Source organism: Lepisosteus platostomus, chromosome 19 (assembly GCF_059453375.1).
Source record: "Lepisosteus platostomus isolate fLepPlt1 chromosome 19, fLepPlt1.hap1, whole genome shotgun sequence".
NCBI lineage: Eukaryota > Metazoa > Chordata > Actinopteri > Semionotiformes > Lepisosteidae > Lepisosteus > Lepisosteus platostomus.
This window is the reverse complement of record NC_142629.1, coordinates 14,671,802-14,697,166: the sequence shown is the minus strand read 5'-3', so window position 1 is coordinate 14,697,166 and position 25,365 is coordinate 14,671,802. Positions and strand designations below refer to the sequence as shown.

The 25,365-nt window shown below is 42.2% G+C and overlaps 1 protein-coding gene and 3 long non-coding RNA genes across 10 annotated transcripts in view; 2 read left to right on the top strand and 2 right to left on the bottom strand.

The window, feature by feature from the left end:
- LOC148645201 (uncharacterized) overlaps nt 1–12,117 on the bottom strand; it is a 19,971-nt gene extending 7,854 nt beyond the window's left edge. The window contains exons 1-4 of one of the 2 annotated variants that reach the window (XR_015928477.1): nt 11,676–12,117; nt 11,433–11,517; nt 11,177–11,230; nt 10,638–10,714 (exon numbers count right to left, since the gene is read on the bottom strand). This is a non-coding gene — a long non-coding RNA (uncharacterized LOC148645201). Of the gene's footprint in view, nt 1–10,295; nt 10,715–11,176; nt 11,231–11,432; nt 11,518–11,655 lie in introns of those variants that run through there. The other variant, XR_015928478.1, reaches the window with a different exon arrangement.
- Nucleotides 6,338–9,618, top strand: LOC148645202 (uncharacterized). Its single transcript, XR_015928489.1, has 3 exons — nt 6,338–7,196; nt 8,758–8,808; nt 9,336–9,618. It is a non-coding gene; the product is annotated as an uncharacterized LOC148645202 (long non-coding RNA).
- The window catches only part of dhrs7b (dehydrogenase/reductase (SDR family) member 7B), a 27,823-nt gene continuing 12,753 nt past the window's right edge, over nt 10,296–25,365 (bottom strand). For 5 of the 6 annotated variants that reach the window (XM_088612822.1, XM_088612821.1, XM_088612820.1 and 2 more), the window contains one exon: nt 23,615–24,379. In XM_088612822.1, coding sequence (XP_088468948.1) covers nt 24,174–24,379 — 206 coding nt within the window. In that variant the 3' untranslated portion in view covers nt 23,615–24,173. Of the gene's footprint in view, nt 10,670–21,201; nt 24,380–25,365 lie in introns of those variants that run through there. The other variant, XM_088612819.1, reaches the window with a different exon arrangement.
- Nucleotides 13,602–14,520, top strand: LOC148645200 (uncharacterized). The gene is made up of 3 exons (XR_015928480.1): nt 13,602–13,690; nt 13,862–13,956; nt 14,313–14,520. It is a non-coding gene; the product is annotated as an uncharacterized LOC148645200 (long non-coding RNA).

The window sequence follows — 25,365 nt, the reverse complement described above, 5'->3', positions numbered from 1 at the left end:
GTTCTCTATGTTCTTTTCCAAATGGGAAATCATGTCCTCACCAAATCCTGTGAGCTGTAGTTTGTGTGCAGCTTGGCTTCAGTTTCTACTCTCTGTCATCTCTGGTTTTGATTTATATGGCCTGCAGTTATGAGCGCTGCTCTGTCTTGTTCCACTTCGATCATCATTGCAGTGTTTTATGTTGCAGTACTTCAGTTCGCCACCTTAATGAGATCAAAAGTCTGAGCAAATTCTTCTTAAAGTACCTCCCAATCAGTACAGTGCCTGTCGTGGCATGACAAAAGTTATACAAATAGAAATTCATAGTTCAGAACAAAGTGTACCTTCCAAGAATAAACATCTTACAGGAACATTCACACATTCTACCAGTGAAGCAAGTGGACAGAGTGATACTTAGAGAATCCAGTTCATGTCCAAACACTGCTGGAGAAGGACAGGTGCACACGTGATACTGACAGACAAGAAAACATGAGGGAAGAGCTGGTATTTTAAAAAGTGCTTTACATTTGACAGGTGCTTTGTGCAAAAGAGCCTGGACTGTAAAACCCAGGCTGTGTGCCGGCAGAGCAGAGATACTCCTACCTGCATTGTGGCAGCTGTGTCCTCCAACGAGCTCAGTGTGCAGGATCTCTCCTTCCCAGAAGAAGAAGCCTTCAGGTCTGAAATAATCCACAATGCACACACTCTCGATTAAAACTGGAGAGAGTCCTCTCATTAGCAAGTGAACACTAACGTGTTTCAGTTTCTCTCATTAGAAAGTCAGCACTGTCACAAATATAGGGATTCCTAATTTTTTTCATTTCTCATCTTCTGCACTCTTGGTGTAAACTTGGCATTCTGCATGCATGTCCAGGTCAAGCTATGCGCAGACTTCCTGATACAGGCGAGTCTGGGTTTTCTTCATTTTGTGTCTTGTGTTTGAATGGTGGCTTTTACTTGATTTATACTGAGTCAATAAAAATCGTCTCCTGCTTCAGTGATGACAGTAACACTGAGTCCCAAACTGTTACAATTAAGCGCTATATGGACACAGTATGGTGGCCACACCTCCCGGTCACCGTAACACATAGCTCAAGGCTCTTTTAGCAGTCAAACCACAACTGACAAGTTTGCATAAAAACAACACCCACAGCAATCTGAATAAACACCATACAATAGACATACTGTATGACAAACTTACATACATCTACATACCTACACACACACAACATTTGTTATACTGTAGGTGGATTCTGTTGTCAAGCATGATACTTATAATAAGAGCTCTGTTCTAACTCATTTGTGGTCATTATAATCCAAAGAATATTAATGAAGATGTAAATATGATTCAGAGGATAGAAAATTGCCTTCTATTTAATTTATACAATTGTGACTTTCTGTAATCCTACCAGTCCTGTACTTCAGGAACTTCAAACACATTCTGTTTCAGAGAGGAGTGTAGAAAACGATCTGATTGGCTTCTCAGCTCCCCACATCAGGCCAATAGGAATTTAATAGATGCCTCCTCTTATCGACCAATAATAAAGCTTGCAACAGAAACAGCTCCTCAGTATACGAACAGCTGACCAATAGGAGATAGGGGTACTCCAGCCACCAGTCGACAGAGCGTGGCTCTGGGTTCTAAACTTTGCCAATAAAAACTCCTCAGCTCTTCAGTCAGGAAGCAGATCTGGAAAATAAAACACAGTGTTACTACCTTGTAGCCTGATCTCACATTAAGCAAGTCTAAGCCTACTCAAGACCGGTACAGAAGCTGGAATCAAGACTGTTGCTGCAAGTGGGGTTTGGGGTGGGAGAGACCTGTGGTAGGTGCTCTTCCATCTTACCCCTTGCTCAAAGAGGTTCAATCGTTTGGATGTTTAAGAAAGGTCTGTAAAGATTAAAGTGTAGGGATGTTAATCCTGTAGTCCTGGCTGAATTCATGGCTAGGCTAGACAACCTAGGCTTGTTTTCCATTAATTTAATTTCTCTTTTCCTCTAACTGGTAGAGGGCCTGTTGGTGCATGTCACCAGTTACTGCTGCATTTTCACAATGGATAAAGTGAATCCCTGCCAATATGTCAAACATCACCTACAAAAGAGGACTGAGCCTTGTGTGGTAGTGAAATAACTGCAGTAGGATGAAACCCTTCTGAACACAAGAGACCAAGATCCTGAAATGTAAAGGTACAGCTCTGTTTGCTGTCTCTTTCGGAGACATATCTGCATATGTGACACTAATGCAAGCTTTGTGGAATTCCCTGCTTTCTGTACCAACAGATAATAAATAATTAATAACTGTAATTACATGCCTGCCCCCAACTAGTTATACAAAATACCTAAAGTGAGAATGGTAGCTGTGCCCTGTACCCAGATTTAATAAATCGCCAAAAGATGTTCTCTCACTGCACTGAAGTAACAGAACCCAATATGCTCTAGATTAAGTGGAGACTCTCTCAACCCCATTTTGGGGGAGGCTGGGCTCTGCAGGTTCCATACTTGCCTATTTTAAGGACTTGGACCAACCCTCCAGGTGATGTAAAATTCTGAAGGAGTCACAACAAAATGAGGACCCTTAAAGGAGCTCCTGGCAGTGAGTGATCAATGTATGTAACTGCACTCTCTCCCCAGTGCTCCTGGGTAAATAATGGAGGACCAGTAAGACCACTTCAATTGGTGTTTCAGGATGAGGTCTATAGATCCCTTCTTCTGCAGTTGCATAGATTAAATAGGCAGAGACTTACTTTACAGGTGTGACAACTGAAGCTCCTTGGTTAGTGCAAGGTGCCATTCATCTCTTAAGAGAGAACAGTACATGAGAAGATACAGCAATTTCCCTCCACATTACATTGAAGCCCAATGAAAGCTACCCCTGAAGGTACTGATCTTCAGTCCAATAAAGCAGGACAGAGTTCAAAGTTAATGGTTGTACATGAGACTTCCAGTGACACCTTGGCTTTATTGTACAGACATGATACACATATTAAAAGAGCAGGCTCAAGGACATGACAGAAGGTCAGAGGAGCCCCAAACAAACCACAGATCTTGGTTCCACATCACAGATGCAGTGCTGAGGATCTCCCCTTCCTGCTGGAGAGCTTCAGTTGCCAGTCTCCATTCTTCCCAGGGCAGAAGAAAAAGGCTTCCCAGCACATCTCTCCATTCTTCCCATGTGATCAACTGGGCTCTTTTCAGAAGTGGGGAAAAAGATACCAAGAGCACACCTCTCCTGCGCATCTTGAAAGGACAGATTACATGACCAAGTCCTGACACCACACACTGGACACTCATACCCAGGACAGTCACACATTGGACTCCCAAGCACGGAGAGCATGCTCAACCTCACCCAGATCATTACCATCATTGAAGGACGGTTTCCATCACTGTCCAGTGGAGATACTGCTGTGAGGAAGCAGCCAATAGCACAAAGGAACTGGGTTGTTAGGCTGATGCTTTTATCCAGAATACCTTCATTTTCCACTCATTTCAACAGCTGAGCCAAGTACCACAGTGCCCTACCTGGATTTTGGTGGAGGGATCTCTCCCCACTGGCTGTTCACCAGGGTCAGACTGGGTTTCTGGATCCCCCAAATCGGGAGCGCACTGGGTTCTTCCCACTACAGCTTCCTTGTACTTTGGAATGGGGTTCTCAGTGACAGATTCCATAACAGCATGCTGCCAAGACATACAGAATAGATCAACGCAAGGCACTGTACGAACCCATTAAGACTCAATTGTGCAGAGTGTCAGTCCTGTACTGAAGGATCTACTGCCTCCAGAGGTAGTACAACAGTGCAGCCAGCTAACCCTCATCTAGCAGATACAGAAACACCAATGTGGACAAGCTCAGCTGGTTTTTGCTCACCCCAACATAGCTTACCCATGAGCTGGCACACGCATCCTTTACATACCATCCCAGCACATGTAACTCCCCCTACTGGACAGCATCCCTTACTGCATTTCCAAGCCACAGCTCAGCTTAGGTGGGTAGCTGTGTCAGTATGCATAGGCTGCAAAGGAACAAGTAATAAGTTTATTCTATGCTGAAAAAAAGAAGAAATAAAACACAACGTTGTGAAGGCTCCACGGCCGAAACGTTGTGTTTTCACACAGCTCAGCTTGTCAAGTCCCAAGAAGGATCTGCTGGCTTCAGTAAAAGTGTGCTGGTTGAATTTTCCAAACCAGTGACATCTTCCTCTTCTCACCAAACAAATCCCACTACTCCAGACCACAGGAGCATGGGCAATACTCACGCTGACATTTGACTGCTTTTCTCCCAAACGTCACTTTTATAAGCCTCTTCATTAATTACAGGGGCTTGGCTAATTCCATGGGAACCTATCCCAAAGCCCTACAATCCTCATGTGGAATGCCCAGGAGTGTCCAGCTGAATAGTGCACACCTGTTTCCAGATCCCTACCTGCTCAGAAGCCATCCTGGCTCAGAGAAACACCACAGCCTGGGCTTGAGCCAAAATGCAAGGTGCCTACAGAAGCCTTCTAGGGACAGTGCAACATTGCTTTAATCCATTTTCCTCGAACATTATTAGTTCCGAAACATTTCACCATACCTCAATCTATTTCAGGAATCGTTTAATAGAGAAATATAATGATTTGGTAATGGCTTATATATATTCCTTATACATGTACAGATTTCTGATGAACTCTTAAACCACTTCTGCATCCCTACCCAGTATTCTTCCTCTTCCTCCGTCAGAACACTTGTCCATGTCTGCTATGATTGGAATAGCATTCTCACCTGAGGTTTCTCAAAGGAGAAAATCAGTGCTGCAGACCCATTGCAAATCCATGCTTTGCTAATCTCCTGAAATTTGAGTTAACTAAGGAGCTTGAGGGATTACATTGAGACATAGAATTAACCATCAATTTTTTGATGCCCTGTATTGGCTGATGATCTTTAACAGTTTTTTCCCATTGAACAGCTTCCTTCCATTTGCACTGAGAATTGGTCTGGTGGTTTGGTAAGCAGGCACTTAAAAAACTAGCAGAGTGACTTTTTGAATCACCAGTAGAGTCTGAAATAACATTTTGTTTGTGTTTGCTTAAGGTTTTGGCTTCTCCTCATGTACTCAAAGAACCCCAGCGCCTATCAGTTTTCAGTTTCATCTCTTTGTTTAAGGCACAACCCATTATGAATGAACTGTTCTTACTGCTTCTACCAGTTTGAACAATTCAGGGATGGGAGATGGACCATGAACATCTTCCGCCAAATTGGTCACATATCCCCTCTCAAAAGGGCCAGAAACTTGCAAGACACATCTTGTTAGTGTAATCCCTGCCAGAGGAGCATTTACAATAAACTAACACAGGGGTGTGAAGACATATAACCCTCATTTTCTTTGAGATTCACTGGATTGTTTATGGCACATGTGTTGTTACTCAGATCCACTCATAACAGCTCAGGTCTGTCTCCCTACAGCCAAAGCTCACTCCTTGTCATCCAGATCCATCTGGATACTGCACTTACTTGCTTACTGACCTTGGCCACTAACTTTCTCTTTGCTGCTTGTTTGACACCAAGCAGCCCCAGGCCTCTCCAAAGTGACTGTCCCACAAAACCTCTACAACCAGCTTCAGCTGGGAGTCTTCATACTGTCCACGCATTTCTCTGGCACTCGGGGATGAGGGACTGATATTCCCTGGGTTTTTGCTCATGTGCCTCCTCTACACTGATGCCCCAGGACACAGTCAGTTCAGGGCTCCCTGCTTTGTGTCTATAGATCAAAAGATGATGTAGCTCTTAAAACCTTCCAGGAACAAAGTAGTATAAAATGGTGACAACCAGCTTGTGAGATATAGTATAACTCCACAGGCATTAGCTAGATTTTACCATAGGACTGCAAGGTCTTTTTGCTTTGCACTTCCTGTGATCTTAGAAATGGTGCCAGCATGTTCCTGGCATCTAGTCACTCCTGGAATGCCACTCTTTTGTAGAGATACATCAATAGAATTGTTGTTCATAGTCAGCCTAGTTAGCCTACTTGCCTAAATTGTGAAACAAATTTCACCTGCATTAAGAAATGAAATGTTTTTGAAGTGCTTGTGGTTTGTTGAGTTCTGCTCTTTTGTTATGAAGCACCTGTGTTGTCATATGGGGTGTGTTTGGCAGGCAGGCGGAGTTCTCAATAGAGAACTACACATTACTATGTGACCACAGCTGAAAAGCGTCTGGAAGCTCAGGAGATTCAGCTGGAGGTGTGATTATTAGGCTGAAAACTTCCCTGGGAGAGTTGAAGCAGGATGTCAGTCCTGAGTTAGTGTCAGTCCAGAGGAGAACAGGTCTCCTGTTAACATGCAGGCCGAGGCACAGCAGTGAGAGTCACCAGGTCAGAGCTGTATCTAATAATAAGAGCTGGAAAGAACAGGTCTGCCGGATGTGAGAGCAGAGTAGTGGCTGCAGTTGAAGAAACCCTGATGAGGGGAGAGATATGAGAGCAACGGTGTCAGAGGAGACTGTGGAGAAGAACATAGAAGGGATCGAGTGAGAGCAGCTATTCTGGAGGGAATTGTCTGGTGTGAAAGATGAGATTATTTAAAGACAGAGCAGCCTGTTGAGTGTGAGAACAGGGCTGTGCAATAAGTCTGCTGTGAATGAGAGTGAGAGGGAGCTTAAGCTCCACTGAGGGTGGAGGTAGTTCGCAGTGGGGACTGGGCACAGGAAAGGTCCACTGGCAGCTGTGTGTGCACAGCCTAGGACACGAGAGTGAGGCACTGAGGGGCTGTGTGGTTCTAACATGAGTGCGTCAAGTCTCAGCCCGACAGTGAGGAGCTGGAGACTGGGTGTAATGAGTGAGCTGAGTCTGAGTTCCACTGCTTCTCCCTGAAAAGGACTAGCCAGAGGGTGAGAGCCAGAGGTGAAGCTCATTGAGCTCAGGACACCACGAGTGAAGAGCCTGGTGATGTGAGGGACCTGAGGCGTGATCTCAGAGGAGATCAGAGAGGACAGAGGCATCAGCGAATTGTAGACTCGGAGCCTGAGATGTCCATAGTGGCAGCCACTACCCTCATGGCCTCACACACCTCTTTGCAATCAGCCAGCTTTCCTTGACTGAGTTCTTCCTCCCTGCTGCTTTCACCAGCTCCCAGAGTCTGCGCCTGAGCCTCTCGCAGTACTTGGGAGTCTTCTACTGGACACCATTTGGCTTTGGTGCTGATCCTGCTCTAGACCTCCTTAAGAAATGGTTCATCTCCTGCCAGGTAGGTTCTGACTCTTCAACAGCATTGGTGGATCCGTCTGGTTTAACGAGTAAAGCCATCGTCTCCAGCTCCTCCTGGTGTCTGGGGTCGCTGTGGGTTCTTACAAATATTCTTCCACCTCCTCATTTGTAAACTCCAGCTTTCCTGATCTTTTATCTAGTTGTAATGCTTAGGGGAGGGTTTAAAGATTAGAAAGGGGTTGCACTGAGGTTGAGAAATTTTCATTTTTTGAATGTTATGTATACTTCAGTCCAGTAAACTAGTGTTGAACATCATCCTAACAAGTAAATTAGCTACTGCAGTTAACCGGTTGAAAAAAATAAGTTGCAGTAATACAGTGTGGACTACTTTAACATGAACCTAGCGAAACATGAAAGGATGTCAAGGTGAAGTGTATTTATAACTTCTTTACACAAAGAGTTGTGGGAGAGTGGCACAAGCAATCCAGCCATTTTGTTGAAACCAACAGCCTCTTTACTTTTAAGCAATGGCTACATGAGACTATCCAATCAAACTGATATCAGTAACCAAAAGGGCTACATGGATCAAATACTGTCCTCTCATTTGAACTTTCTCATGTTCTTGTAACCTATTACATGAACACATCAGCTGCATGACTAATTAGAAGTGGAAAGGTGGTAAATTGAGTGCATGATAAACGTTCACACTGAAAAATCTGACTTCTTGGTGCAGAGTTAAGATAGATCAGGTTATAGAACAGTAAGTGTACTGCAGAGAACTTTAGAGCCCACAGCTCGCCTGCATATTGCTACATTATTTCATTCACATCATGCGGCTTTCAGATACTAATAAGGAATAAACGCACTGTGATTACTCAGTAGGCTGTGGGGAAAAAAAAGATTTTGGAACTTGTAACTCATGGGGGCTTCTGTAAACATGCTCGATATCTTTAACACGTTATCAGGTGGAGCCAAGAAAAAAAGCGACCTGCACCGTCAGTCTGTAGCCACGCCCACTCGAATGACATCTCTCGCAGGCCACGCCCCGCGCACCTGTGCGCCAGGTTCTGCTGGAGAGAGCGGAGCTGAGCGAGTTTGTTCCGCGTCTTTTACGATTCTTTTCTATTTTTCCTTTATTTGAATGTATATTAAATTTAACTCGTGTAATTATGTTGTCTTAACGTCGCAGATGAAAAGGCTAAAATAGTATTTTCTTTGGGAGCTAAATAGCATTTTACCGGCAGTTTTTATTTTTTTTTTAGTTTGCAACGCTTCACTTATTTTTAAAAAGCCCCTTGTGTACACACACAACGTGTGTATTCCTTTTACATCGAAGAAAAACACCGTTTTAGCAGAATTAAAACGTCGATTATCCGTATTGTAATCTTTTTCAAAAACTTGGTGAACTTTGTTCACAAAACCAAGCGTGCGCATTTATCCAAACAAACAGTAGCCAACTTAGAATTTAAACATTTTTTTTCCCCATTGTTTCCCAGAGTATGGAAAGAGTTTCCAGAGTATGTCTAGAGATTGTTCTACTAAGAAAACGTAGTTTAAATTCTCTTTAAATAATCTAAATATTTGTGTTCTTGTGTTTCCAGTTTGGTGTCTTCGGGCAGGACGGACTTGGCTCAGCTGCTGAAATTATCTATGTAAGTATAAAGCTTTTTATTCGTTTACACGTATCGTATTGAAGTACACTACAGTTGTCAGAAGAGGACTCAAACTAGGCGATACTAGATTTTTCCAGGGCAGAAATGGTTTTGACCCGACAACACTGTAAGCCTGCTATTTATAGCATCATTTTCTGCTAAAACTGCGATCAATGTCGCTTTTTTAATGCGCATAATACAAATTCGTTAGAAGCCGTTTTAGCTTCCAAAATGCATCACAATATGGATTAATTGTTCGTGCATTTACGAACTTGTTTTAGTAAAAAGAATGTGCTTTTCTCTAATCGACACACTGTAGCTGTATTGTGTTCCGGTATTCACACTTTAAATGTAACTGCTTCTATACCTTGTTGAACAGAACACTCTGTTGCACCAGGCTAATCGCTTTATTGCTACTGTATCTTTTGAACGTGTGAATCAGTTCAGAAACTCGATCGAAGTAGCTAGGATAATTTCGAGATCCTGTTTGTAACCGAAAGTTAATACTGATTTCTGTTGTTTTACAGGAATTGCAACGAAGTTCCAGTCTTCATTCCGGTCGCTGCCTCGACTGATAACTCGGAGAAACAGTAACGTGCTGTGTGTTTCTGTATCTTTGCTTGTAGTTGTTTGCAAATGTTTTCTTACTCTGTTGACTTGTAACACTATTTAGCGTTAATGTAGCCGTGCTTTGACACTTTGTAATAGAAATGCATGTTTATTTCCACTTTGAAGCCTGTGCATCCGACGTATTGTAATGCTTTGTTTTGTATGCCATTTTCGCTCAATAAATTGTTGATTGAACCTTGATTTTGTTCTTTGATTTCTTGTGCAGAGTTCTGTACCGCCTTGGCCCTGAAAAACCCCGGTGTTGGTGAGTTTTTTGGCGGAGAGATTTTGCTTACAGTTTGTGGCCGCAAGGGGACCCCCTATCGCTTTTTGACTTGAAAAGGTCAAAGGCTACCCCCTTTTTAAGCGTGTCCAGATTTTCCCGCCAAAAAACTTAGTATCTGGGGTTTTTCTCGGGGTGTGGTAGCAATCAAGCCGAGCCTCGCCCACCCCCCCTCATTGGAGAGGGGTAGGCGGGGGCTGGCTGATTGACCGCAGCTCTAGCCAGGCCCACTCGCTCCCGGCAGGAGAGGATGGCGGTGGCTTTGGTCCCTGCAGAGAGGCAGGTCTCCTGGGGTGTGGACTTAGAAAGCTGTCAGTTGCAAGCTGTGACTGATGGGCTGAGTCCGCCCTGGGTGCCTCCTCTCTCTCGGGCCGAGACCATCTCCAGCCTGCCTTCCCCTCCTGCTGGGAGTGAGGGGGCTTGGCTAGAGCTAGCCTCCCTTCTCCTCCCCCCAAGGGACCCTTTCCCCCCAGACTATCTAAAAAGGCGGGCGTCCTCGCACTTTTCCAGGTCAGTGCGATGGGTTGTCGCCTTGCGGTGCATGGCGCACGCCGCAAGACAACACTTCACACCTTCGAAAATACAGGACAATGCAGACAATGAAACGAGTTTTTATTGCAGAATTCACAGCAAATACAATAGCAGCAGTCAACAGAAAACATGCAGGTCAAGAATAAAATACAGCACTGAATCGGGACATTACAGATCAAGCCACTGGTAACAAATCAAATGCAAGAAAAAGCACACGTTGTCAAGAAAAAATTGCCGGAGATCGTCGGAGCGCCGAGAACCAGGAGCCGCAGCACATACAATAACAGCAGTCAACAGAAAACATGCAGGTCAAGAATAAATTACAGCACTGAATCGGGACATTACAGATCAAACCACTGGTAACAAAAATCAAATGCAAGAAAAAGCACACATTGTCGAGAAGAACCTGCCAACGCTCGTCGAGTTGCTGGAGTGGAGCTGGAAAGGAGATCGTCGGAGCGCAGAGAACCAGGAGCCGCAGAACTGAAGGCAAAAGAAAAAGGAGCAAATTAACGGGATATCGGACTTGTAAATAAAGAAATTTAAAAGCACTCAAATTGAACAATAAACCATGGGAAAAAACCAATACATCTCAGTCCCACTACTCCATTATTTAGAAAATACGTTCGGCCACATAGAAATCCAATGCTGCTTGTAAATACAAGTCCAGGTAACAGCGTGTATAATATTCAAATAAACTCGGCCTTGAAAACCACCGATAAACTTTGTTGCTATTATCCATCTTTACACAATGAATTCAATAGATGAATAAAAGTATCATAAAAAAAGAACCAGCGCCTTAGAGTTTACTCCACAAAAGCACCATGAAACGAAAAGAAGTGATCAAGTTGGTAGAAAACTGTTCTTTTGTTAAAATGCTGGGAAATACATGTTGTTTTATCGAGTTACACAAATAGTGTAGCGCAAGGTAGGGACAGAACTTACCTTGGAAAAAACTCTTTCATAAGTGGAGGTCCGTTCTTCAAATCCTTTTGTTACCTGGAGAAATTTAAAAAAAACTTACGAATTAGTCGGTTTAATCTTTACAACATTTTATCATTTCTGCGTTATTATAGTCCGAATCCGAAGAGTAGAGATTACACAGCTACTGACTTTACAGCACATGTTTGAGGACAAATTACAGTTTTTTTTCGTTAAAAGAAGAGCTAGATATACCATATTTAAAAAGATATATACTTACATGAAATGTAGTACAAGAACGCTGAATGCAAACTTTTAAAACTTCGAGAGCACGCTCAAACGAGCAGGAGACTCTTTTCGGCGTCCTAAAACACAAATTAAAGAGAAACAAAACCAATTAACAAAAGTTGCAACAACAATACATTTATGTCTAACTGTATTCAAAGTGAAATTTGACTTTTTGCATTTAAAATAAGAAAAATAGAAATAAAACGCAAACGCACCTCACGACGCAGAAACTCACCCCGCTGCCATCTTGCCGAGCGCACCTGTGGAACAGGCGGACGGGGCGTGTCCGCTGAGGAAGGTCACTCTGGGGGCGGGCTCGGCTCCTGAATGACAACTGTGCACTCGGTTACAAGGGCTCAACACTCACGCTACTGAAGATAAAAAGAAACTTGAACTCACCAAATCATACATAAAGTATAAAACGGCTGAAGATTTTCAGACAACCTAACACAGTAGCATTCCCCTACGAGTCTGTTTGCTGGACTCGTTTAGCTTGCGGCCAGCTGGTCGAATCAAGAGAAATGTGCTGGAGAGAGACCCCTGTCGCTCCTAGTTAGGACTGCACCTCTCTTTCACTGCTAGTGCCACACCTGTCCTGCAGGTGTCACAGTGGTATAAGGGGCTGCTTTTTAGAATTGAATTCCGATCTGTGCATTTATAAAGGACTTAAACCCCCCATTTGACCTGTTTTGGAAGGCCCCGAAAATGGAGCCCCCCAAAACGGCCGGCGTGGTAGAGAACAGCCACTTCGACAAACTCACCCCAGCAGCATGAGAGCTTCACCCGGGGCTTAGATCTCAGACTGACGGGGAGGCTCGGGGCTCGACTACAACTCACACGACTCTCCGGGAGTCGATCTGCTCTCTGAACTTTAGAAGTGTCCGATGGTTCAGCCCGCGGAGCCACCAGGCCGGCCACGCAGAATACCGGCCATGTACATCTCTTATTCAGTCTAAAGCCAAGTCACAGTCCCAAGACGAGGCGGATTCCCCTGTTTGCTCTTTCACCAGGCATTATGTTTTTAAAATGTCTGTAATGATTCTAAAGACAACTTTAATAAAAATACATGGACGATTAAATTGGTCTAAATGTTTTATACCCCAGCTGGTGTTTGGGCAGAGTATCCCTTTATTTCCTCAGAACAGCAGGTGTCACGACAGTATATTTATATTTCCATGGGCGTTTGACAAGGTTCAACATAGAAGCTTAAAGATTAAAGATTTAAAAATCAAAAGCATTGTATGTAAATAGAAAGTGAACTGGTGTGTGCATAGAAAACAGAATAGTGACAAGGGTGTAATAACTAGTCTTGTAATCAATGAAGCATCACATCGCTTCTTATTATTACTATTGGAGACGCTATTATTTCATATACTATCATATGTGAAAGTTATTGTAGTCAAATGCACAGAGTGCAGGTGGTGAAAGTGTTTTTTATGAATATCAGACACCTGGTAGTGAACTAGTGGAAGCAGTGTGCGACAGGTGTTTAGGAGATTTGCAATAACTCATACCTTTAAGTGTCATCTCTAAGAGATGCAAATTCATTTTGATTACTTTAAAAAAGTCTATATCATGTTCTACACGGTATACATAGGTTCTACAGTTAAAAGGGAACCACGGTCAGTAGGTGACGTACAGTACAGTAATCACAGGTGAGACTGACTGTCAAACACTAACAGTATAATTCTTACTGCTTGACCCAAAGCTAAAAGACGGAATTCTGAAACACTGTTTCTGGCGCAAGGGTAAACTTGTAACCTTTTACTATTGATGATAGATGGGGATGAACATTGTATTTTGAATTAAACTGTAAACAGATCGTAAATCCTCAATTAAAGTTTTAATAAGGTTATTTCATCAGCGGTGTAGTTAAAAGTATGGAACGGAATTGACTCCAGTTACTTGTGTCGGAAAGACTGAGGGATCCATGTCAACTCCACGATCTAGTCCGTGTTTTAGACATGTCTAATTAATTAACAGCCCAGAGCCAGGTGTGATTAATCTTTATCAGCCTTCAATTAGTGTCCTTTAAAACTTGTTCTGGCAGCAGTATTGCGTTTTTATCCTTAAATAGTGGCTCTGCAGTGACATGAAAATATTCCCGGGATGTTTTGTTTCATTTGGGTAGCAGAATGCCGGACAAGTTTTCTTCCTATTTAGAAGGGAGTAGTTCAAAATGAAACATGAAAAGGAATCAGAGCTTCAGAATAATTAAGAAGGCGACCAGTAACTGCATTTTTAGAAAAGGTTTTCTGGTTGAACTCAAACTAAACCAGTAACCTTCGTATCTTTCAACAGACGAAATTGAACGGATCGTTGTTGCTACTATTTAAAATGGCGACCTGTATTTTTAATGTTTGCTCAGGTCTGTTAGTGGTGCTTCAGCAGTTGTCTTATTCACTAGTTTCTCCTCTCCAGCTTCCCGGCCTTCCTGTCCCCTATAACAGCCTGGACGCCGAAGCGCAGAGCTCCCGTGTGGCGTGAAATCGGACAGATGAGCAGTCAGTTCGAAGGTGAGAATCCAACCGATCAGCACTCTGCTTGCAGAGCCTCTTGCTTTCGGGTTTTAAGAGATCTTTGTGGTTGTAGTCGGAGAAATCCAAGGACCAATGGACTTTTCTCAGTATGGCAAAGCAGTAGATTGTGAAGAAGCCCACACCTGTGCTCACTTAATCTGAGGGTGGGGGAAAATACCACAGGGAAATGGTCAGTACGGGTAAAACAGGGTTTCGCTCCGTTGAACACCTCCCTACGACTAAACAGTTTATTTTTGCTTTCCAAAAGTGGTGTAACTTTGTACAGGTTAAGGCGAGAGGCCAGAACTTGCGACTATATGTAAAAAAAAAACGCTTTTTCTCCCCTGTTTAAGCAGCAGTTGATCCCGGAGAGCAGCCGGACTCACCTCGCGGTCCCAGGTGCCCACGGTCTCTCCGGCCGGCTGTCCTGACTGGAGCGTTTCCTCTCCCGGGGCTCCAGACAGCGGACCGCTGGAGCTTCTGGATATCAGCCGACCGAGTAACGCCTGTTCGGTTTCTTTTTGTTCAATTTTTGCAATAAACCAGTGTCATTGGATTGTTTCTTGAACCAATTTGTTTGGGTATCTTGGTGCGCTCACCTTTTATGTGGTAAAAGCGCATCTCGACAGGGGATCGTCCTCCTGTTTCTTTAATGAACCTGCAGACGGCTCAGAGTGGCTGTCAGTTTTGAATTTAGGATGCTTCATCTTCATCCATGGCAGTCATTGTACAAGCCTTTTGACTGTTAAACTCCAGCTGTTGCTAGAATGTACACAAAGGCATGCACCCTGTACACAAGCAACTGTGTCATAAGACAATTCCCATCGCTAAAATAATTGTTTAGCGATGCTTGCATTTGCTTAATATCACAGCTCCCTCTAAGTGAATATTGCTCTTGTCCAGACTGCTTCTGACAATAATAAGGAGCTACAGCTTTAATAAGGATGAGCAGCTGTAGTCCCAGTAAGTTCATCTTGGAGTCTAGTCCTGCTTGCAGCTTGACTTCTGAGAAACTGATGACTGAGGACAGACAAGAGAATCCAATGTTATTTACAAAGTGTTGTGTGAAGACATTTCATATAATTGGCAAGAATTTGAGAGAGAATGTAAACCCATCAGAGAGGTTTAGTGTGCTTTCCTGTGGCTGAGCACACAATGAGAAAAATGATCACAGTCCTGTATGAGCAGAGCAGCCTGTCCTCTGAAAGAGCATTACATGGTTAATTAGCACCTGTCTGGTGCTATAATGCACACACCCACAATCTGCTTCACAACACAACAGCTCTGAACACCATTCCACATTTAAGAAAGCATTTTGAGAACAGACTAAATAACTAAAGCAATTTAACAACCAAGGATTAAGATGCACGTATATTTCAAAGAAGAAACACTAAAACTCTTCAAATGTTTAACTATCACTCAGTGACGGGAAAAAAAAACATTTTGAACATTCAAAAAGAAATTACGCTTTAATCTGCAGGAAGCAGAATTCACCTTGGCAGTTCTTCTATAAAATATTTACTGTTTACTACTTTAGGACAAAAACATATCAAATGTAAATCAATCTTAATATCTATCCTGGTCCCCAGAGCATAGACATAATGAAAGAAACTGGAAGTTTACTCAGAAAAATACATTTCAGGAGGAAAACCATTCTTTGTTTGCTTACAAAATTAGTTTACATTTCCTTTTTTTCACAAAACAAAACACAAAACACTAAACTATCCACTGATTCCTTGAAAAACAAGAGACATGAAGAGATACAACTTTCAACATTTGTTACTGCAGGTGCAGAGCTATTTACAAAACAGAAAATGAGTATCAAGTGATAAAATGATCACTCCATTATTTTGTTTTCATAGCAACATTTCTTAAAAGAATTTGGAATGTGATATCTTTTAAACCCCTGAATGACAAAACCCTGCATCATAACTCCCTCTTAATGGTGTAAGAACCTGCTGTTCAGAATGACCTCTCATGCAGGTGAGGCTGCAGACTGTGTTGAGTGTCCAGATGGTCCTCATGATCCCCCCCAGCTCAGGAACACAGGGGAAAGGCCTGTGATTTTCTGCACTGTTGAGAGTATAGAAATACAATCAGAAATCACTGGAGATGTAATCATTCCTCCATCAACAAATATGAAAACAGATTTCAGTATGAGACAAGGCTACTTACTGTAGAACCAAACTGCTATGTAACCATTTCATGTCTGTTTCGTGTATATATAAAATTGATATTGAAAATCATTATGAGCCTAAAAATCAGTCAGTTTCACACAAGTAAAGGTTAATCTGCCCAATGTCCCTTTGTGATATTTAGATAGTTACTGGCCTTCCCCAAGCTAGGTTACACTGCCCCAGAGCACTCATATATACAGACACCCACAATTAACTGCAGATACAAATATAATTCCCACAGTTCAAAACAACTCATGACAGGTTTTCTGTAGAACTGGGTTGTCAGCAGCAGGGAGAGACAGTTGCTCAAGCCCAGAGGAAAATAGAATCAATACAAAGCCTATTGTTCAATCATTATCTATGATTATATAGCTGTATGTAAAATATTATCTTAAATAACTGTGATAAAAACAAATTGCCAGACAAACCTAACCCAATTAAAACTGTCTAAAATAACAGTACAAGTGTCAGAGATGGGTTTCTGCTAGGACAAAGTGGCCCTAAAATCATAACATTTATATTCATGAGTTTTTATCTCATCTATAACTGCATCAGGTAGGGCTGGACTTGACATGCTTAGTACAGTAGAAAGCCCAGGAGCATGTAAATGTACCTGTTAGCAATACTGAGTCCCAGATAAAACTCCAAGAGTTTGAGATGAAATGACCTGTCTGAGCCCTGTAGGACCCAGGATATTTAAAGTCTCTGTACTGGGGCTTTGGTATGGAAATGATGGGCCACAGGGAAGAGTGCCACTTATTCGTACACTGTTTAAAAACATGTGAACAACAAAACACGCCTTTTCATGAAATCTTAGGAAGTCGCTAAAGTAAAATAAACACAAATCAATCCCTTCAGTTACAGAAGACCTTCAGCTCTTGAATATCCTCCAGCAGCTGTGCTGATGAACTAAAACTATTTGTTCAAATTATTTCATTGTGACTGAAGTTAATGTAACTGGACAGAAATATTTTCACTTAACAGGTGATAGATTTTTAAGATAGAGTTATGCCAATGTGCAGATGTCTTCCACAAACTCAGAACTGTATACATCTCTAGTGACTTTTAGAATACGTTATAAAATACAGGACTAAGCTCTTCAAGACTCTGCACATTACTAAGGGGCACCTGGCCAATCATGGTTTAGATCCTACGCCACGCCTCCTGTACATTATTTCTATTCATTAGTTTCTCCACCTTGGAATTATAATCTCTTTTATCATGTTTCAATTCTTCCTATATATTCCTCTGAATCACTTTCCCCTCTCAATCTATCACAGCTTTGAATTCCTGCTCTTTCTTTTGGATTAGATCAGATCATCATGTTGGTGGTTTGACATGAACTTTACAGGCGTTCTTAATGTTACCATAACAGGGATCTAATGTCCTAGAACCTCTTGTGTAGCCTTTTACAAACTGATAATCATTAGGGAGAACTGACTTAAGCAAACAGCCATCGAAATCTCCCAAATGAATTTCTGAGGCAGTTTTATAATCAGCATCAGGAGAAATCTACAGCAGAGTTGCAAACGCCTGCCCAAACTCCCATGGCAGGTAGCGAGGTCATAAAGAACCAGAAAGGAGTCCCCGATCTGGTGAGTTAAAGACATGTCAGATCAAAAGGTCTGTTTTTTACTTTTTTATCTTATACTACCTGCTATTGATTATTTCTTTACCTTTTTCTTTTTTCTAATTCTCTCTTCTCCCCCTGCCCTTTCTTTGTTTTGCTATGGTTTAGTTTCATACAAAGTCTTTGTTTTCCTGTTGTCTTCCAACACGTTCTCTATGTTCTTTTCCAAATGGGAAATCACGTACTCACCATATCCAGTCAGCTGTAGTTTGTGTGCAGCTTGGCTTCAGTTTCTACTCTCTGTCATCTCTTGGTTTGATTTATATGGCCTGCAGGTATGAGTGCTCCTCTGTCTTGTTCCACTTCGATCATCACTGCGGTGTTTTATGTTGCAGTACTTCAGTTCCACCATCTCAATGAGATCAACAGTCTGAGCGAAATCTTCTTAAAATACCTCCCATTCAGTGCAGTGCCCGTGGTGGCATCACAAAAGTTCTACAAACTGAAATTCATAGTTCAGTACACAGTGATGTGAAAATGAACATCAAAAATTTATCTTCCATGAATAAATATTTTTAATAGAGAACATTCACACATTCTTCCAGTGAAGCAGGTGGACAAAGTGATACTTAGAGAATCCAGTTCATGTCTAAACACTGCTGGAGAAGGACAGGTGCACACGTGATACTGACAGAAACAAGAATACACGAGGGAAGAGCTGGTATTTTACAAAGCACTTTACATTTAATAGGTGCTTTGTGCAAAAGAGCCTGGACTGTAAAACACAGGCTGTGTGCCGGCAGAGCAGAGATACTCCTACCTGCATTGTGGCAGCTGTGTCCTCCAACGAGCTCAGTGTGCAGGATCTCTCCTTCCCAGAAGAAGAAGCACCATGACAGCACGAGAGCTACACCCGGGGTTTAGATCTCAGACTGACGGGGAGGCTCGGGGCTTGACTTCAACTCACAAGACTCTCCGGGAGTCGATCTGCTCTCTGAACTTTAGAAGCGTCCGATGGTTCAGCCCGCGGAGCCACCAGGCCGGCCATGCAAAATACCGGCCATGTACATCTCTTACTCAGCCTAAAGCCAAGTCACAGTCCCGAGATGAGGAGGTTCCACCTGTTTGCTCTCTTTTCAAGCATTAAAAGTACTGAAACGCCCTTGTAAAGCACTTTTCTAGCCTATTTTGCGACTGGACATGACTTGATTATCTTTTCGAATGACAATGAAAAATAAAGGATCAAAATATGCAGTTGGGGGAGCCTGTATGTCATGTGTCATATGTATGTCTCAAGTCTGAGTGTTTAAAATGTTGTTTTTAAATTTTTTTTAAACCAAATGTCTGAAACGATTTTAAAGACAACTTAAAAAAAATATATGAACAACTAAATTCATCTAAATGTTTTATACCCCAGCTGGTATCTGGACAGAGTATCCCTTTAGTTCCTTTATGCTAGTAGGTGTCACGACATGCTATATTTCATATTTCCATGGGCGTTTGGCAAGGTTCCACATAGAATTTTAATCTTTCAGATTGAAAAGTTAATAATCAAAAGCAATGCATGTAAATACAAAGTGAACTGCTGTATGCATAGAAAACAGAATAGTGATACGGGTGTAATAACTAGTTTTGCAATCAAAGGAGCATTGATTATTACTATTAGAGCTCCTTATTATTACTATCAGAGAAGCTATTATTTAATATACTATAAGATAAGAAAGTTACTGTAGTCAAGTGCAAAGAGTGCAGGTGGTAAAAATGGTGTCTATGAATATCACACAGCTGGCAACGAACTAGCGGAAACTGTGTGTGACAGGTATGCAGGAACTTTATATGAACTCATAATTGTCATCTTTAAGAGAGAGACGCAAACTCATTCTGATGAAGTAATTCAAATTCAGTATCGTATTATACACTGCATATAAAGGTTATACAGTGAAAAGTGCTGGGGAACCACACCCAATGAGTGATGTACAGTACAGTACAGTACAGTAACCACAGCTGAGATTGACTATCAAACACTATATAATTCTTACCGCTTGATCCAAAGCTAAAAAACGGGAAATCTAAAACACTGTTTCTGGCGCAAGGTTGACGCTATTTCTAACCTTTTACTAATGACAATCTGAATCCCTGGGGATAAATAGAGTATTTTGAATTGAATTGAAAACAAAACGTAAATGTCCAATTGAAGGTTCAATAAGGTTACTTCATCAGCGGCTCGGCTAGAAGTACGGAGTGGGATTGTATTTCAAATTTCTTGCGTCAAAGCGGAGACGGCCAGCTCCAAGATCCAGTCCGTGTTTTAGACATTTCTAAATAATTAAAAGTCAGAAGCCAGGTTTGATTAATCTTGTATCAGCCTTCATCTGGTCTCCTTTAAAAACTGTTCTGGCGGAGGTTTTCGTCTTTGCCTTTAAAACGTAAAATATGTTCAATTATTTGATCTGAAAATAAAAATATTCAAATATTTCCGAGGTCTGTATGTGTGAGACACCCTGAGGTTCCAACGCTTTTGGAGATGTGTTGAACTATCTAGCTTAACTAAAATAGTGCTTCTTTAAACAATTTCTTGGATCTCTTTCACGTTTCAGAATTTGCTTTGCAGAAAATACAAGAAGTTGTTCATTCTAGAATTTTTAAATTCACGTGGCTCGAAAGACGTAATGCATCTTTAAATCCCTTGGTTTGCATATATAAAATGGACACGATGGGAAACTGATTGCTCCTTCAGATATAACAAATATTAAAAACGCTACGAATTAGTAAGACGTGCTAGTTAAAGCCTTTTTAAGATCATGCAACTGTTCGCTTCTTAAGGCTAAACCCGCAACTCTTATGATTACAGTATGATGACAACAAACATTTCCCGTTCACGCAAACGCACGGAAAATACTTAAAAATCAAGGTTAAGTTTGTAGGGGAGCAACTTCACGGAGCTTACCCAACATCTTCGCTTTCATCAGTGAATTAAAAACGTAGGAGTAGCTGGCCTCTTACCCATTAGTAGATATTGTTTTCCCAGTCAAAATGGCATTTTTGAACCTGTATTTGAGCAAAGCATTGTGGGGGGTCTGGAACGAGGTATTCTTTAAATCGGCGCCCTTCAAGAATTAAATGCACAAGATCCTCAGATTAATTTCCCAATAGAATCCAGATAGATTGAACAGACTCTCATTCATTCAATTTAACATACTTTATTCCCCAGGCGGGGGCAATTTAAGCAGCACATTGGTGCAACATACAACGCAAGACCAAAACAAAGAAACCAAAAAGCCCCCCAAAGAAAAACCAAACATTGCTAAGAAAAACTAGACATAGGTATAACAGCAAACGAACCATCGAAGTGGTTGAAAGTAATAATAAACTTGATTTGTATAACACCTTCAAAGGTGGCTTGAAGCGCTTTACAGAACGACAACAACAATGAACAAATGCACAGTATATGCACCACAAGAATACACAGAAGGAAGAGACAGTAGATGGGTGTACTGAGTACAGTAGAAGCAGAGGGGTAAATAACAGAACCAGTTAAGTAGATGCCCTTCTAAAGAAGAAGGTTTTGAGTTTATGACAGTAGCAGTGTCTGGTATTATGTATTATTTGTGGGGGGAGTAGGGGTGGTGGGCTCTGTCCAATAGACATAATTTCCAGTCATTGTTCGTGAGCCTCAGGCCTCTGGAATGAAGCTAAATTTCATTCTATCCATCCTGCGCTGTGGATAAAAACGTCTTCCTGAAGGCAGAAGGTCAGGAGACTGCTGAAGGAAGTGAGCTTCCTTAGGGGCTGCTGGGCACACAGCTGTGCCAGGGGTCTGAAAGGCTCACCAAGGATTTCAGAGGTTGACAACATTTTGAAGGAGTTTTTTTGACTAAGCGAACCAACAGATAAAAGAAAAGGTTCAAATACTCCCAATGAAAGAGCTATAAAATGTTGAAAGAATTCCTACTTGGACTTTTCTCAGACCATAAAAGCGCCCCTGGGATTTCTTCACAATGACATCAATGTTCTCGGTGAATTTAAGTTTATCGTCAAACACAGTGCCCAGATATTTGTAACTGTGGATTGTTGTGGGAAAGATATTGCTTTGGGTTTTTTGACACATTCATCTCTAGGCAGGAAGTATCACACCAGCTGAAGGAGTTGTCCAGAATGGGTCTGTGTGTTTGTCCTGGCTCTGAGAGGAGAGAGAATAATAGACTGTCATCAGCATGACAGTGTTTTAGTTGATGATATAATGATTTTCGTAGTTGCTCTGACTGTCGTCAGTACAGTATATGAGATGAAAAACGGGAGAAAGAACACAGTCTTGTGGTGAACCAGTAGAAGTGTAAATGAAGACAGATGTTAAACCATTAGTAGATACATTTTGTGAGCTATTGGTCAGAAAACTAACGATCCACAGGATAAGCTGACAATCTAATTTGAAACGTGTGATTAGTTTTTCAACCAAAATGTGGTTGAATGTGGTTACATTTTTCTGAGTAGAAACATTTTAGCATCATCAACTCCCCTTCCAGGACGGTAACCAAACTGGAGGGCGGACTCGATTGCAGCCCCAATATGTGACCTTTCACAGCCCCTCATCATTCATGGAGCCAGACCTGAAATCATTGAAGTCACTGAGAGCTTTAGGTCTATTCGTCTTAGGAATGGGTACAACTGTGTAGTGCTTCTAAACAGCTGGAACAGTGCCAGTGTCTAACGAGAGCTGGAAGAGTTGTCGAAAAACTCCACTCCATTCTTCGGCACAATACCTTAGTGTCCTGGCACATATTCCAGTTGTCACTTCCATGTAGCTTTGGCCTCGTGCTCTGAATCATTGTCTTGTTGAGAGGTGAATTTTCGCTTCAGTTGTAAGTTAAAGTAGACCAAAACTGGTTCTCCTCCTGTATATGCCTGTATTTTTCTCTGTCCACTTTAATTTGACTGGGAGATGTACTGTGTTATGTCTGTGCCATACGTAACGCTTGGTATTTAAACCAACGAGGCCTAATCTGACCACAGCTTTCATTTTTGGCACCTCACTTTCCTCCTTGACCATCTGCTCAGTTTGGAGGGACCTTAGTCTTCATGCTTGAGTCTTTGCTTGAACATTGCTTCATGGCCTGAATAAGGAACCTCACAGAGACAGGTGTTTTTATTCTGAAATCAGGAGAACCAGTTTTACTGCACACAGACAGGGGCCACTCAGATAACTGTGTGGCTTGATAAAGTAATTTGTGCACCTAAAACAAATTGCAAAGGGTCTGAATACTTATGCAGTCATAACTTTTTGTATTTGTGCTTTGCATGTGTGGAGTAGGTTGTGTAACAAAAAACTAATGGCCACTTCAGAGGGTCATGACTGCAAGCTGTAAACTAGCAACAAGCTTTAAAAGTCCGAATACGTTTGCAAGGCACTGTAAGTGGCTGGAAGGATTTGTATCAGTGTTTTCAACCGCCACCGTTTCTCTCGACTTCCATGATCCTGGTGATCAGGTTAGTGATTTTGTTACAAACATGATTTTGCCAGAAAAAGCTAAGAGGCTAATTTTTGCAGTTCTCGAGGTTTTAAGAACCAATGAGTTGTAGTGGAGGTGTTTACTGAGCTTTAGGTAAGCTTAAGAAGAGGCAAAAACCTAAGGGGACCTCCTGGGGAATTAGTAAATATTCAACACCCTGAAACACAGGATAAAAGACAGCTAAGCAAGTAGAAAGAGAAGGAAGAGAGACAGCGAGGAAGAGGAGACATGTGTCTGGCAAGAGGACCTTAAAGGCCAGATTCTAGCTCAGTATTTGAACCTTCTTTAAGAGAGCTTGCTGTCCTCTTATCTTAGGAAACAGGCTACCAGGCTAAAAACGTTCTCTCCAGGTTAGGCCATTCACTTTGGAGCAGCCGGATTTACAGGAATGGAGATGTAGCTCTGGGTTGTATTCAGTTTTATTTTGGGCGGAGGTTTTACTCTCTTTTGAGCCTGTAAGGCATCATGTGGGATTTCTGAGTACTGGGTCAGTGGTTTGGGTTTTTTCTGGGAGGTCCAAATGTGGGCCACTGAAACATCCTGTTTTCTGAAGTGGGTAACTTGTATACTGCATGTTGTGTTGTTTTAGTTTGTGTTATTGTTAGTGTTAATTAAAAACTGATCCTAGTGTGCTTCACATTTATTACTCTTTTGCCAGAGTTGTGCCAGAGAACGAAGAGCTCTGGTGCCTCTAACGATACCCACCACTCCGGCACATTCTTGACATATCTAAGACAATCGGGGTCTAGAATGATTTCAATTATTGATAATCCCACATCCTATAAGTCTCGATTTTCCTGCCCCCTATATCCGTAGCAATATTAGCAGTAACACTAGTAGTGTTTCAAATCAAGTACGGTGCAAAGATGTTTGCTAGTAGCCAGTTCCCTCCCACCCTTCCAAACAACACCAGCAGCTCCAGCCATGGGGAGATGAGGACATCGGGTAGAAGGCGGGTTTCTAGTTGTTCTTGGCTTTGCGCTCCTTCCTCGCCCTGGAAGCCATGATTCTGAAGAAGACGCTGGGGCACAGGGTCCGGAGGTAGACCGCCAGGGTGGGCAGCAGACCGGCCAGCATGACGTCCCTCTTCTTGCTGCCCACAGCCCCCAGGATGGCTCTGGCAACATCCTGCGGGTCCCAGCCCTCTGCGGTGTTCTTATCCATGACTGAGACACAAGAGACAACCAGATCAGCGGGGAAGCTCCCCTCCTAATGGCCTGTACTCATCCTGGCGATGTCCGAGATCTTATCCCCCATTTTCCACTTGAACTGCGCTTACAGGACGTTTTGAGAATCCGGGCGCAAATGTCTCCTTGTCATCGCTGATCTCACCTTCTGGCCACTCTAGATCTACTACCAGGCAATCAGACTGGAGACAAACCTCTTTCAGGAATCAGACAACCCGAGCAATGGAGTAAATCTTTCTGCTGAGACTGAAGGTTGCGGACTGCACCATGGAATACGGACTCGAACAGGGTCATCAAATTAGCCGCACCCCAGTAAACGCCCGATTGCTCTAGCTAAACAGTGTCAAGTAACAGTTCTGAGCCGTTGGCCTCATCTGCTCGAAATTAAGTGCAGTGACTGCTTGAAATTATTTCCAAGAGTAGGTGCCAAACAATAATAACGTATTGCATTTTCAATGAAATAAATCGATGTGTTTTTGCACAATCACTCTATGATTGTGTGCAATAATTATTCAGTAATTGCATGCAACAATTATTGAGCAATCAGGAAACACTGTTACCGTCTGTGTTGTCCAAAGAAATCGTGTAGCTTGATGCCACTGAACAAGGAAGTCAAACACACTTTGAAAATGTATCTTCTGAAGGGGAATACTGTTTCTAAACGCAGGGTCACAGGGAGTTAAAATCATCACTGCACCGACAAACACAGACAAGTGTTCTAAACGGTACAAATTGTGCCTATAGGTTGATTTACATAATTGTTAAACTAAAGCATCCTGCAAACCAGTTCATACCAGGCAGCGAAATTACTTCTCTTTTTGAACTATGTCAGTTTTTCACAGTTTTCCATGGTAGGGCTGGTCAGGTAGTTTAAGTGCCCATGTTTTTGTCACATTCAATGTAATTATATCTGCAGATGTGTTTAAAGTAAAACTCTGGGACTCTTGACTCCCCAAATGTACAAC